The following is a 14,646-nucleotide window of genomic DNA, read 5'->3' as shown; positions in this document are numbered from 1 at the left end:
GGCTATCACTTTCTCTTCATCCATCGCTTTCCATCCACTGTGCTGTTGCTGCCCCGTCCTCCTTGTATGGGTGGCATGTCGGCCACATCTTTCGTGAGTTCGTCTTCATACGTCAGTCCAAGTGAGACTTGGAACCGGAGCACGCGACTGGCTGCTGCTTCCCATAGTTTCATTGTGGAGACTGGCTACACGAAGATTGATCGTTATCATATCACCTTTCCACGAACAGAAAAGCTGGGGAATACTCCTCGCTTCTTTCATCTTCCTATAACCTCTACACCTTTAAGAGTCGGGTCAGCAACCACCTGAGGAGCTAAGATAATCTATCTCGCTTCATTCTTCTTTTTCTCTCGTCCTCAACTTTTCTTTCATCTGTGATGGCTGTAATTAGGGTTATGTTTCTACCTATGCCAAGTCGGTTAGTGTAAGAGATATCCATCTATATTTCACGTGAAATTCATCCAGTATCATCGTACTTTTTGAGCATGATAGTGACATAAACAGCAGATGATGACACTAGAGAGTGCAAGCTACTTAATACATCATCGTGTCTCAAGTTAAAGTCTTCCTCTGTTGTTAAGAGTCTCCTCGGCAGCCCCATGCTGATGATGGGCGAGTACTGGGGTCAGGGAGGGAGCGTGCACGCCTCTCTCACTTAACACCTCCTGCCCACCTCATTCATCCTCCATGGGACACCGCTGCCATGACCCCGAGTTCCAGTACCTCATTCATCCTCCATGGGACCCCCTTGCCATGACCCCGAGTTCCAGTACCTCATTCATCCTCCATGGGACCCCCTTGCCATGACCCCGAGTTCCAGTACCTCATTCATCCTCCATGGGACCCCCTTGCCATGACCCCGAGTTCCAGTACCTCGTACGTCATCCACGGGACCCTTGCCATGACCCCGGCTCCATCACCACCTATACTTGAACCACTAATCCTCATCTCCATCTGCATCGCCTACATCCCCGACCTTAACACCTACCCACACCTGCAGCCAACACCTGCCCATGTACACTCTATCCATAGTAGTTGACGTTCCTTAGTAGCTATGTCCCTCCTGGCTGATGTGGCTGAGGGAGTCTTGAGTGGTGTGGAGACTTCTGCTTTGATATCATATCTCTATCTATTCAGATTAGGAATTTGGGATGATGTTACTTTTTTCTCAGCAGATTACCTCGTAATAGACCATCAAGTTTTCTGGTATCTGGTTTACACATGTACTACTCTCCAGAAAATGACCTCGTCATAGACCATCAGGTCTTCTGTCGTTTTCCCATGTACTTCTCCCCAGCAAGATAGCCTCGTCATAGATCAGTAGGTCGTTTAGTAACTGGTTTTTCCCATGTATTGTCCTCCACCAGATAACCTCGTCATAGACCATCAGGTCCTCTGTTGTCTGGCTTTCCATCTGTTGCCACCTCTCTCTCTCTCTCTCTCTCTCTCTCTCTCTCTCTCTCTCTCTCTCTCTCTCTCTCTCTCTCTCTCTCTCTCTCTCTCTCTCTCTCTCTCTCTCTCAGAATACCCTCTTCCCCTCGGCCAACTCCATCGCACCAGGAGCTCATCCATCCACTTCCTTCTCAGACCCCCAGCACGATCCCTCTGGGCTCTGCAGCATCAGCACCACCACCACCGCCGCTTTCCTCCCCCTTCCCGTCATAACTTCAACTTTACTACAGTGGTTGAGCTGAAGATAGTGTCAAAGTAGGCTCCCACTCTCCACACTCGCTCATTACTCCAGGAATTATGTCCTCACTGTCTGTGGGAAGGGTTCCATAATAATCTGCTGGGCGGGATGATGCACTTGCCGAGTGGCTGTAGATGATGTAGTAAAGCCTAGGTGTCGTGGCGACCCTTTGAAGGGGCGCCTCGAGCTACGAGAGACTACAAGCTGACGGTACTAGACGGGTTGTAGAAGTACGCCGTGTCTCGTGTAGTTGATAACACGGTTTTTAGTACCCCGTACCCCCCCCCCCCCCAGCTACTACTTGTTGTTGTCAATTAAAACTGGAAAGTTCTTTGAACTGCAGTGTGTCGTAATCTCACAACACTGCAAGGCATGTTGTTTTTGTGGGCTTAACTTTGCGTGAAATGTGGAACTCTTGGCTACTTCAGGTTCGCACCACTAGAGGTCCGTCACTTGTTATAGCTCACAACACTGCCGTTCAGTACGTGGACTGCCGTTTTATAAGCTCACAGCAACAAAGGACCAGTGTGTTGTAAGCTTACATCATGGCATGTGGATTGTAACAACATGGTCTTGTGTTACACAAGTGTAGTCCCTGCGTAAGGTGATCATTCTTTCGATGCTCTTAGTGAAGATCTTTTATAGCTAAGGTGGTGATCAGCCCTCTGGCGATTCCTCTCCTAATAGGTCCAGATTCTCTGTTTGCCTTTACTGCCTCCCTTGAGAGATCAATTTCAACAGCTTGTAGTCCACTGCACTGTTACATTCTTTGACACGTAGGGAAGTACGCCCGTATGGTGCGCCAGTTCTATGTACACCAGTAAGGTGGATCCATACAGAATATCTCCTACACTCCGGGAAGACTTTTGGCCCTAGCACCTCCCATGATGTGTGCACTTGTGTCTTTGGTTAGCAGAGGTTCTGAACATTTTACTCATCTTTCAAACCCTTGCCTATAGGCAGGCTAAACAGCTGTATGTATTGCCTCAACCTCTCGGGCCGAGTCATAGATGTAGCCACACCTGCAGTCATATGTAGGGCCAGATCTGCAATTATATCTTGAATTAAACTTGCAGTCATATGTACGTAGAGCTACTCCTGATATACCCGAAACTACATCCAGTGACCCCGTCTACAGGCATGCATGAAGACATTATAAGTCATATCTGGAGCCACATGTGGCATCATACCTGTAGCTACACCTGCACCTGGAACACAAAAACATAAAGTGACACTTGACACCACATGAGCCGCTTGTGAAGTCATATCTTAAGCCACATACACTTAGATGTGACTGGAGTCACATCTACAGGCACCTCTGCAGTCATGACTGAAGCCACACCTGAATTCACACCAGGAACTACACCTATTGCCATTCACAGATATACCTACAGTCAGAGTCATACCTAGAGCCAACTTCCAAGTTAATCCTAAAGTTACAGTTTGAGTCACACTTACAACCACATCTTATGTCATTCCTGAAGCCACATTTGGCTCTACTTGAAGCTACGCTTTCACCAACATCTGAAGTCACACCGACACCTTCATCTGAAACAAGCCATGTTACCTTAGCCTGAGTCACTCCTCAAAGTACACCTGAAATCACTCTTAACTGCTGAAATCACTTATGGTTATACGTGAATATGTCCTTGAAGCCATACTTACAAGGACACCCAGTCACACCTTGAGCCATATCTGTACATCTGGAGCCACAACCATAACTAAACCTGAAGCCACACCTGTAACAAAGCTTGAAGTCGTCCATAAGTGCCACACTATAAGGAACCCATAGCCACATCATCAGATACAATCAGAATTGGAACCATACTTACAGTTAAACCTGGGTCATGACCAGAGTTACTCTAATAGGATTTAATCATGAGACATCAGATATACTGAATTATTAAATCATCTTACTTGACCAGAGTGAGTGCAATTTTAGACAGAATGGAAGACTTGATGGATTGCTTGTATCTGGAGTGTCAGAGAGCATTCGACACTGTACCACATGGAGGGCTGGTGATTAAGAAGCTGGACCACTGGGTAGGAATAAAGGGAAGACTCCTTCAATAGTAAAAGGATTATTTTAGTGGGGAGGGTGGAATAAAGGACATTTGTCAGAGGAACCTTCTCGAAGTGGATGAAGGTCACAAGCAGTTCATAGGTACACAGCGACTCGATGGGACGTTAGTCTGGTGCTTTGTACATCCACAGTAGGCCTGTCATGTTACCTGAACTTGCCCGAGATGAGCCAAGACTCAATGAGACATGTTATGTGGTGTTGGGCGTTCGTGTTGAACAGAGGTAAGTGGGTGTGCTGCCGCTTGCTGCTGCCTTGTCTCATGTGTTTCGCCCAGGATTCACTGTCTCTGATGTGCTATGGAGTGCTAATTCTGAGGACTCAATATGCCAAATGATGATTCCAAGTTGGATGGTTTTCCTTCTGTAACCTCCATCACCTTTGCCATATCTAAAGCTAAGTGAATAAATGGGTCTGTTTTCACCAGCAATTGAGAAATTTAGGGACTGTTACCTATTTGTTATACATGGGGAGGAAATTGTACACTCATGGGGCCCCATATCTTGAACACTTTCGACTTGCATACTTTTCAGATTTGTGTATGCTGCCTTCATTAATCATGTCCTCAGTCAGTCTGTTCTTTGAGTGGAATGTCATTGGGTCTGCTTGATGTTGAAGGCTTGGAACACTTCAACACATATACCTAAAAGACTTCACGCCAACTGTTACTTCATTTTGTAGCTTATCTTTGTACACTTTATGTAGCCTTTTGATATGTATCTCTTTTTGCTAATCCTGTGTTGATATTAGGGATTGTTAATCTCTTTGTAAGAGGAGATTTAATGAGCTGTCAAAACTAGCCATCAAATACATCATGACTAAGCTTACTTGCTTAACCTAAAATTACATGGTCTGTATAAGAGTACAACTAAGCAGTTCATAGGTAAACACCAACTCTAAATGTTGACAGTACTGTATGACACTTTATATATCTATTGGAGGTTTTGTCTTGCTATATACAGTGTAAATACAACATGCACCCTACAGTGTTTTATAAACTTAATCACAAGAAATTCTCCAGTGTTTTGTATTCATCATTTCCTCTTCCATAAATGAACCCATACTCACACTGTCTTTATTCTGTATTCCTTTGATATGTTCATTTTGTACAACTGTCTCCTTTGTCCTTATACAAGAACACAATGCATGCTTAGTGGCATGCTCATCAACTTGGGCCATATAAATGCCAGATGGCCTGACTCTCCAAACTATAACACTAACACTCACTCTCTTGAGATAGTTACCTGCAGTCCTATCCACTCTTGTCATTTCAGTAGACATCATCAAATGCAGAGCTTTCACCTTCTTCGCCCTTTTACAATAACATTCACCATGACTCGCTCCACATACCACCTTATACTAAACAACTCACGTACACCACAAAATAGGGTTTAAAAAAGAGAAAAACTCAAGGAAATGATACCATAATTTAGGAGAGGGTGTGAAAGGAAAAAGTTGAGTTAATGGCAATAGGGTGCATCAGGGTGCAAAATAAGGGATGGTATAAGTGTACCTTTGAATGTGGCAGACCTGGAGCAAGTGGAGAGTTTAGCTGCCTGAGAGTGGACATAGCTGCAGATAGAACCATGGGAGCTACAGTGAAGTATAGGGTGGAAAAAGGGTTTGTGGTCTTGGATGCACTAACGAGCATTTAGAGGTAGTCAGTGCTTGTAAGGCAAAGATGAGTGTATTTGAAGGTGAGTCTTAGGCCTTGAATGAAAGGAAAAAACAATGAAATGTATAATGTGATATGTGATGTGAGACAGATTACTGCATTCGTTGAAGTAGTGACAGTGAGAAAGACATGTGATAGTAGGTAAACTCTGACTGAGATGGGCAGGCTGGGTGAGCAGTGTTACCAGACTCTACATGCTTGTGATTACAAGTGAAAAGTTATCTTTTGCTAGGTTGTATTAACATCATATGATGAAAGTTAATGCAGTCTCATCCAAGAAATTCTCACTCCAGCAGAGTCCACCTTTCCCTGTTACTGATTGTAGCAAAACCTTGAAACTGCAGGAGCCCCTGGAGAAGGGATCGTGGGATTAAATAATAATAATGACATTTTAACTAAAGTCAGCTGATATGCTTTGGGCTTAGGAAGAGGATAAGTAAAGACTTAAAAGGAGATATATATGTCAGAAGGAGCAAGGGGGAGAGGGTATCAAAAGGGAGAAGGAACATTGTAGTGAAGTAGGATGTGGGTTATTGGCACCTTAGTATTCAGGAGGACGAAAGGTGTGCACTGGATAAAATGAACAAGATTGATGTGGTATATGAAGGCAATGAAGTCAGTGAGCCAAACCAGGGCCTCTGAAACAGTGAAGATAAACTATGGAGAGATCTGAGGGACTGGGTGTACATAGATGAGGTTACATTCAAAGGCACGAAAGGCAAGTGGGTATGAAAAAATAATTCTTGTTATTGTACCTCAAAATATGCCATTCTTCTCTGGATTGTGGCTGTACATAAATTTCAACCACTTTTAGTAGGTATAAGCCCTTTGTCTACCTATATCTCTGATGCCTGTTCCCTCTTGGAACTCCCTAAAAGGGGTGGCCATAGCAACGGAGTCTCCATTATCAGTGAACTCCAGTGCTACTTCTTAGCCTTTAGTGTCTCATCTTTAGCAGGCCATTGGCAGAGCAACTCTAGTGCAGAGCTTGCAAAAGCTCCTACCCAATGTTCCTACTGACTACTTCTACCTAATGCTCCTGCCTATGTTCTTACCATCTACTTCTATATAATGTTCATACCTACTAACTCTAGGTATAACTCTCCATACACCAAAATACAAATTCCTTTTCTCATACTTTTTCATAATACACAGAGGCCAGCCAGTAACACAGTGATATTACACAAGGATCACTCAGAGATAATTTTTCTTTTCTCATATTTCAAATTCTTACCAACATAAGATAATAAACTGAACAAGCTTTTATTTTCCAGATTATCTTTATGGTCTTAACCTCAGTAAACTAGTCATTGGATATAGCAAGCTTTATATACAAACTGAAACAGTATTTCAGTTAAATATTCATGACAAGAGGACACAAAACTCCAGTAAAATTCAAATTTTAATGAGAGTAGAGCAAAATATATTAATAACAGTCTTTCTATCAATATTGACAGGGTGAAAACATTTTGTTTCCATAACAATTAAAATAAAACATCATCAACTCGGTACTTATGGGACACAACATACTTGCAGGTTAAACTTTTCTCTACTATATAGATAGGTGTGCTCTCTTCTAATTTTATCAGGAAAATTTTGGAATTCATTCTTTACAACAGTATTTTCTGCTTCCTTTATATATGAATATACCTACATAAATATGTAACATTTCATTAAACATACATGTATAATATTCAGTTTATATATTTATATAATACAATATCAATCACAACCTTCTGTTCCAAAGACTGTAAATTTCAAAACATCCTTACTAAAACATTGAAGCATGCCTCCTCAGCCAAGACAGTTTTGTTTCCAGATAACTTTTCTGCAAAAGGCTATATTTTTGGGATGTAATAATATATTACACTGTCTGATTCATCAACTCCATATACTTAAAGCTGAGAGTTTCTGAGGAATGACCAATATGATGTTATGATTCCATCAACAGAGCATCTTTAAGATCCATTTCCAATAACTTCTTCACATTATTAACCAATCATTGTTTCCTACAAGCTTATCTATATCACGTTCAGTGTCTAAACCTTTTTCCTTTACAGGGATACAGTAATCATAGACATAGTCTTCAAAATTAGCAACACTAGCAAACCTAACGATTCTGCTATGCTATGGAGGCTTTATTGATGTAATGTGATAATAATCATATAAAAACTTCCACCAAGGTTAAAATACAACTATTCAAATACAGCAATGTGCTTGTTCACCTTCTACCACAAACACCAGATATCTTAAGCAAACTGTTTACTTTTACATATGCTGCCTAATCTATCATAAAAGAGGTATCTACCCCTCTGGTAACTTGCTGCTTGGAAAGAATGGCTTTCAACACAGAAGAGTTTCAGATAAACTTTTCTTAAAACTTAGAATTAAGGAGTACAAGGAATTTATTGTCAAAGAAAAAAAACATGCTCATTCTTAGAAATGTTCCTGACACATTGGCTTGTCCATTCAAGATCTGCAGAATTTCAAAATAATTTGAATTCAACACTGACAATGATCTTTGCAGTTTCTATCAAAATGATTTTTTACATATAGTCTATATTGTTGGATATACACATTCATATATAGTCTGTGTTCATATACTACATGAATATTCTAAAACAAAAATGGTTCATTAGTTGGCAGAAACTTCTTACTCTAACATCAGATCTTCTTTCTTAACTATCTTAATACTGGTCATGCAAAAAAATAAAAGCTTCTCATGTGCAGTTCACATACACAGAGGAATCTCTGTATGTCTTGAAGAACAACTAAATTCTTAAGAGGCCAAACTCGGTAAAACAAAAGTAACTAAGCGTATCATAAAGGTACTAGTAGTCCTGTTAATATTCACATTTACAGAAACACTACATCATAAATAACACCTACATGACTAGAAATAAGCCAAACTTTTCACCTGTAGTACAGTTTCTCCTTTCTGGATGTAAAGGATAATGATAAGTATCCTCTGAAACAATAACTGGAAAACTATACCAAGATACTGTTTGGAGAGGTTTCCACTTGCTAAGAACCAAAATTTAGATGCTTGCAGAAATAATGTACAAAATCTGGATGAATGACAGAGATAGAGCATGAGAGAGTGTACATAGGAGTATATAGGAAAAACATAAAGACCTACTGGCCTATGACTAGGTTATCTGTTTATAGTCTACTTCTATCTGTGACTAGTCTAAATGAGTGAGGTAAGGATAGAAAAGTATGAAAGCTATCTCTATCCCCCCAAACCCTCCAGCTACAACATAAAAGAATGAAGGATAACCTGTGCATTGCTAAATCAGAGCAAGTATGGAATTTTATGGAAAAAAATGAAATGGAATTACCTATTGGCTGTTGTTAATACTACTTTACTAAACTACTGTACCATGTTGTGCAATGCTTCAACACACCCTGGTAATGGTTACAGTTAAAGGAGTCATCTTCTGAGTCTGGGATGAGAGAAAAATGTGTTGGTGAGTGTGCGAGTGCATTTCTTTTCCATTTACTCGTACTTCACTGCATTCTTCTTGCAATTCGTCAACATGTGAATAAAGTTTTACCGAAAAATGCATCACCATGTCACAGTTTTGTTGCTGGGAATGTAACATTCAAAGGATCTTGTGCTGGTGTGGCTGAGGGCACTATACATGGCCAAATTTCATGAATGTTTGCCTAACTATATTTAGAAAGTACTTATAGTCTTTGCATTTATGACACTTGACAGCAACTTGCTCCAGTGTTCAACAGTTCTTTCTGAAGAGAAATTATTACCCACATTGTTATCACATATTTCGGTTTTAGGTTTTATTTGATTTTGGACAATTGTATATCCAGTACAGTACTTCATAAGGCCTTCATGGTTTATGTCATCAAACCTACTCAGAATTTTGAAAACCAGTGTCAAGTTCCCGCACAGTTTTCATATCCTATGGGAAAAGATATTTATTCTTCTTGGCCACTCTTTATACAGTAGGATTCTCTAAGCTAGAATTTGCTTTGAACCCTTTCTTTGTGTTTATTCAAATTTTTCTAAATACTTTTTTTAGTCTAATGATCAGAACTGGACTATGTGTTCAAGGTGTCATCTTACTAGTACACTGAAAAGAACTAGCATTAGTTCTGATGTGGTCAATGTTCCAAGCTATAAATCCAAGCAATTTGTTCACTATATTGCTTGCCATTGCCATACCTTACCTTCCTGCCCTAGGTATCCTTTCTTTCCTTATGAGGCTTCTGCAGCAGTGCACTCACTTTTTGTTTCCAATATGGTAACTACAACTGAATCTTAGATATTTTTTCTTGAATTCTGATTTGTTACTGACATATGTTGATGCAGCAGCTAGTTGGAAGAGAGAGAGAGACTGCCTACTCACATACCTATCTACCTAAGATAAGATTTTGCCAGAAGGCAGAGCTAGTGCTTACCACATAGCTTGCTTGATGAATGATTCTGTTTCATTTGCCATACTCATTGAATTGTTACTTATTACGGGTTCATCTGTAACAGACTTCTGCAAGATATCAAGATTTATGTTTTCTGTAGTTGTTCCACAAAAGGCTCATTTTTCTTGGTAGTACGAGAATAGTCCTTCAAGCTTTTCTGCCTGGTTCTCACATCTCTTTGGCTGATATCTTCATGGTAAGTTCTACAGTATTCTTGCAGACTTGATTTAATAATGCTTTTTCTACCTTGTTTAGAGGCTTCCAGCTCACAATATTTCCTTTACCCCTTAAATTTGTTGCTATGTACAAATTATCCTACATCTTTCTCTTCTTTCAAGGTCAAAGTTTGAGCTCTCTCAGCCTCTCATGGTAGTTCCATCCCCCTCAATTTTTTGCTCACTTGGAGCTTATGAATGCAATCCAATTTGTTTGTATCAATATATTTTGGCTGGTGACCATATGACACAGGTAAGAGAGAAAATGAGTACCTACAAGAAGATTTTGTCAGAATAGCAGGGCTAACATGCAGCACTCATTGCATGTTTTGCTTGATGAATTATGTCATTTCTCTTTCAGAAAGAGAGAGAGAAAGAGGGATCTAAAAATCAGTAATAAACATTGGCATATAAATATGACTGTCATATGTTTCTGAAAAGGAAAAAGTGCATACAGTAATCATTACTCCTTAATCATCATTCAAACTATTTACATTAAGTACATAATCTGTCTATTTTGCATTCCTAGATTATATATCTCCATCTCTAATTCTCTCGAGAAGTTTTTCTGCCAAAGTGCGTTCCAGCTCTTTATACCGTTCATCGTGTGTGAACCACATGCCAATTGCACATCTGCTTCCATCTAGAACAGGCAAAACCCCATGTGGATTCTCTGGACCAGCAGAAAAGGCCACCATTCTTCCACATTTTGGCTGCACAATACTCTGCAAACACAAAATGTCTTTAGTTTATAAAATTACTACAAGTACCAATTCTTTATAAAATAAATAAAATGAAAAGAACTATTAAGTGTCAACATTAAGAAAGTTAAGCAAAGATTTGGCATGTCTTCATTTATGGGATGAAAGATCACATTTGTAATGAACAAAGACAGTCACTTCTTAATATTTGCTGCCTAAAGGCTGATCTCTTCATTAAACTCATCTTTAATCCCTAGTCCTCCCTTGAACAAGATGGTTGATTGAGGGTGAGTGGATTCAAGTTGTTAAGGTGGGTCTGCATGATGGGTATGTGATGTTACCATGGCTGTTTATTCTGTTTATGGATGGGGTGTTGAGAATGGTAAATGTGAGGTCTTGGAGATGGGGTTGTTAATGCTGGGGGTTGTAGGTCTTGAGAGGTGAGTCAGTTGCTGTTTGCTAATGAAATGGCACTGATGTCAGATTTGAGTAAGAAACTGCAGAAACTGGGAAACGATAGACTCCTTTGGAGGAAGAAGTTCCCTGAACAGACTGGGCTCCCTTGCATCGACAGATTTTTGCATTCAGGTCACCCATTGCTATTATCTGGACTCCTGCATCAAAACTGCTGGCACACTCCCTCAACTGCTCCCCAAACATACCTCATTTCATCATCCTTCTCATGGCCAGGTACATAAGCACTAAAAATCACCCAAATCACATAATCTACTTTCACTTTTACCAAGTTCATTTCGTTTCTCTCTTTTACACATTCCAACAAATCTTGTTACAGTAGTAGTGCTACCCCTTCCTTAGCTTTCACCTTCACACTAACCCCTGACTTTATCTCTAAGACATTCCCAAACCATTCTTTCCTCCTGCCCTTGAGCTTTGTTTCACTCAAAGCTAAGCATCCAAGGTCCTTTCCCCAAAACATGCTATATATCTCCACTTTCTTCTCATCTTAGTTCCATCCATACACATTCAGACACTCCAGCCTGACCCTTCGAGGACTTCTCGCTTGGCTTATCCTGTTCTATCCTTTAAAAACTGAAATACAAGAAAGGGAGGATTTCCAGCCCCCCACTCCCATCCCTCTTAGTCATCTTCTATGACATGCTGGGAATACATAGGTAAAATTCTTTCTTTCCTATCTCGCATGTCATAGAAGGCAACTAAAGGGGGCGGGAGCTGGATATCCACCTCTTCTTGTATTTCAATTTCTAACAATTTCTAAAAGAGGAAACAGAAGAAGGAGTCAAGCAGGGAATGTTCATTCTCCTTGAAGGCTCAGACTGAGGTGTCAGAATGTGTATGAATGTAACCAAGATGAGAAGAGAGGAGAGACAGGTAGGATGTTTGAGGAAAGAAACCTGGATGTTCTGGCTCTGAGTGAAACGAAGCTCAAGGGTAAAGGGAAGAATGGTTTGGAAATGTCTTGGAAGTAAAGTCAGGGGTTGGTGAGAGGACAAGAATTAAGAAAGGAGTAGCTCTACTCCTGAAGCAGGAGTTGTGGGAGAGTGTGATACAGTGTAAGAAAGTAAATTCTAGATTGATGTGGGTAAAACTGAAAGTGGATGGCGGGAGATGGGTGATTATTGGTGCTTATGCACCTGGCCATGAGAAGAATGATCATGAGAGACAAGTGTTTTGGGAGCAGTTGAGCAAGTGTGTCATTAGTTATTGGTGCAAGAGACTGAGTATTAGTGATGGGTGATTTAAATGCAAAGTAATGTGGCAGTTGAGGGTATACTTGGTGTGCATGGAGTATTCAGTGTTATGAATGGAATTGGTGAAGAACTTGTGGAGTTGTGTGCTGGAAAAAAGACTGGTAATTAGGAATATAAAACATTTTCTTTTTTCTATACTTGATCGCCGCTTCCCACATCAGCAAGGTAGCACACATGTATACATACACACACATGCACATAAAGATACATACATATTTGGAAAGGATCACAATTTTGTGTGTGATCAAGTATATTACTATGAGTCCACAAGGAACTTATCGTGTTTCATTTTCCCCGTGGACTCATAGGAATACATACATATAGATATACATACACAAACATATACATATATACACGTACATATTCATACTCGTTTACCTTCATCTATTCCCAGCACCACCCCACTCCACAGGAAATGGCATCGCCATCCCGTGCATCAGCCAAGTAGTGCCAGGAAACAGACAAAAAAAGAACACATCAGCTCACACTCATTCTCTAGCTGTCATGTGTAATGTCCCAAAGCCACAGCCCTCTATCCACATCCAGGCCCCACAGACCTCTCCATGGTTTACTGCAGATGCTTCACATGCCCTGGTTCAGTCCAGTGACAGCTTGTCCACCCAAGTGTATATATATATATATGGCCCAACCCACCCATATACACATGTATATACATACACGTCCACACACGCAAATATACATGCCTATACATCTCAATGAATACATATATACACACACAGACATATACATATACACACATGTACCTAATTCATACTGCCTGCCTTTATTCATTCCCCTAGCCACCCCACTACACATGAAATAACAACCCCCTCCCCCACATGTGCGCGAAGTAGCGCTAGGAAAAGACAACAAAGGCCACATTCGTTCACACTCAGTCTCTAGCTGTCGTGTATAATGCACTGAAACCACAGCTCCCTTTCCATATCCAGGCCCCACAGAACTTTCCATGCTTTACTCCAGACACTTCACATGCCCTGGTTCAATCCATTGACAGCACATCAACCCCGGTATACCACGTTGTTCCAATTCACTCTATTCATTGCACGCCTTTCGCCCTCCTGCATGTTCAGGCCCCGATCACTCAAAATCTTTTTCACTCCATCTTTCCACCTCCAATTTGGTCTCCCACTTCTCCTCGTTCCCTCCACCTCTGACACATATATCCCCTTTGTCAATCTTTTCTCACTCATTCTCTCCATGTGACTAAACCATTTCAAAGCACCCTCTTCTGCTCTCTCAACCACACTCTTTTTATTACCACACATCTCTCTTACCCTTACATTACTTACTCAATCAAACCACCTCACACCACATATTGTCCTCAAACATCTCATTTTCAGCACATCCATCCTCCTCCGCACAACTCTATCTATAGCCCACACCTCGCAACCATACAACATTGTTGGAACCACTATTCCTTCAAACATACCCATTTTTGCTTTCCGAGATAATGTTCTTGACTTCCACACATTCTTCAAGGCTCCCAGAATTTTCACCCCCTTCCCCACCCTATGATTCACTTCCACTTCCATGGTTCCATCTGCTGCCAAATCCACTCCCAGATATCTAAAACACTTCACTTCCTCCAGTTTTTCTCCATTCAAACTTACCTCCCAATTGACTTGATCCTCAACCCAACTGTACCTAATAACCTTGCTCTTATTCAAATTTTCTCTCAACTTTCTTCTTTCACACACTTTACCAAACTCAGTCACCAGCTTCTGCAGTTTCTCACACAAATCAGCCACCAGCGCTGTATCATCAGCAAACAACAACTGACTCACTTCCTAAGCTCTCTCATCCACAACAGATTGCATACTTGCCTCTCTTTCCAAAACTCTCGCATTCACCTCCCTAACAACCCCATCCATAAACAAATTAAACAACCATGAAGACATCACACACCCCTGCTGCAAACCTACATTCACTGAGAACCAGTCACTTTCCTCTCTTCCTACGTGTACACATGCCTTACATCCTCAATAAAAAATTTTTCACTGCTTCTAACAACTTGCCTCACACACCATATATTCTTAATACCTTCCACAGAGCATCTCTATCAACTCTATCATATGCCTTCTCCAGATCCATAAA

General features: G+C 40.8%; 1 protein-coding gene across 6 annotated transcripts in view; it reads right to left on the bottom strand.

Moving 5' to 3' along the window:
- Positions 1-6,834: 6,834 nt before the first annotated feature.
- LOC139764187 (prolyl 3-hydroxylase 1-like) overlaps positions 6,835-14,646 on the bottom strand; it is a 54,097-nt gene continuing 46,285 nt past the window's right edge. For 3 of the 6 annotated variants that reach the window (XR_011716326.1, XM_071690744.1, XM_071690746.1), the window contains one exon: positions 6,835-10,825. Coding sequence is in view for 4 of the 6 variants with exons in the window: in XM_071690744.1 (XP_071546845.1) it covers positions 10,631-10,825 (195 nt within the window). In the remaining 2 variants the exon portion in view is untranslated. The remainder of the gene's footprint in view (positions 10,826-14,646) is intronic. The other 3 variants (XM_071690743.1, XM_071690745.1, XR_011716325.1) reach the window with 3 other exon arrangements.

The sequence above is a fragment of the Panulirus ornatus genome, chromosome 48, assembly GCF_036320965.1.
Source record: "Panulirus ornatus isolate Po-2019 chromosome 48, ASM3632096v1, whole genome shotgun sequence".
In the NCBI taxonomy this organism is placed as follows: domain Eukaryota; kingdom Metazoa; phylum Arthropoda; class Malacostraca; order Decapoda; family Palinuridae; genus Panulirus; species Panulirus ornatus.
Note: the sequence above shows the minus strand (reverse complement) of the source record. Positions and strands in the feature narration are given on the sequence as shown.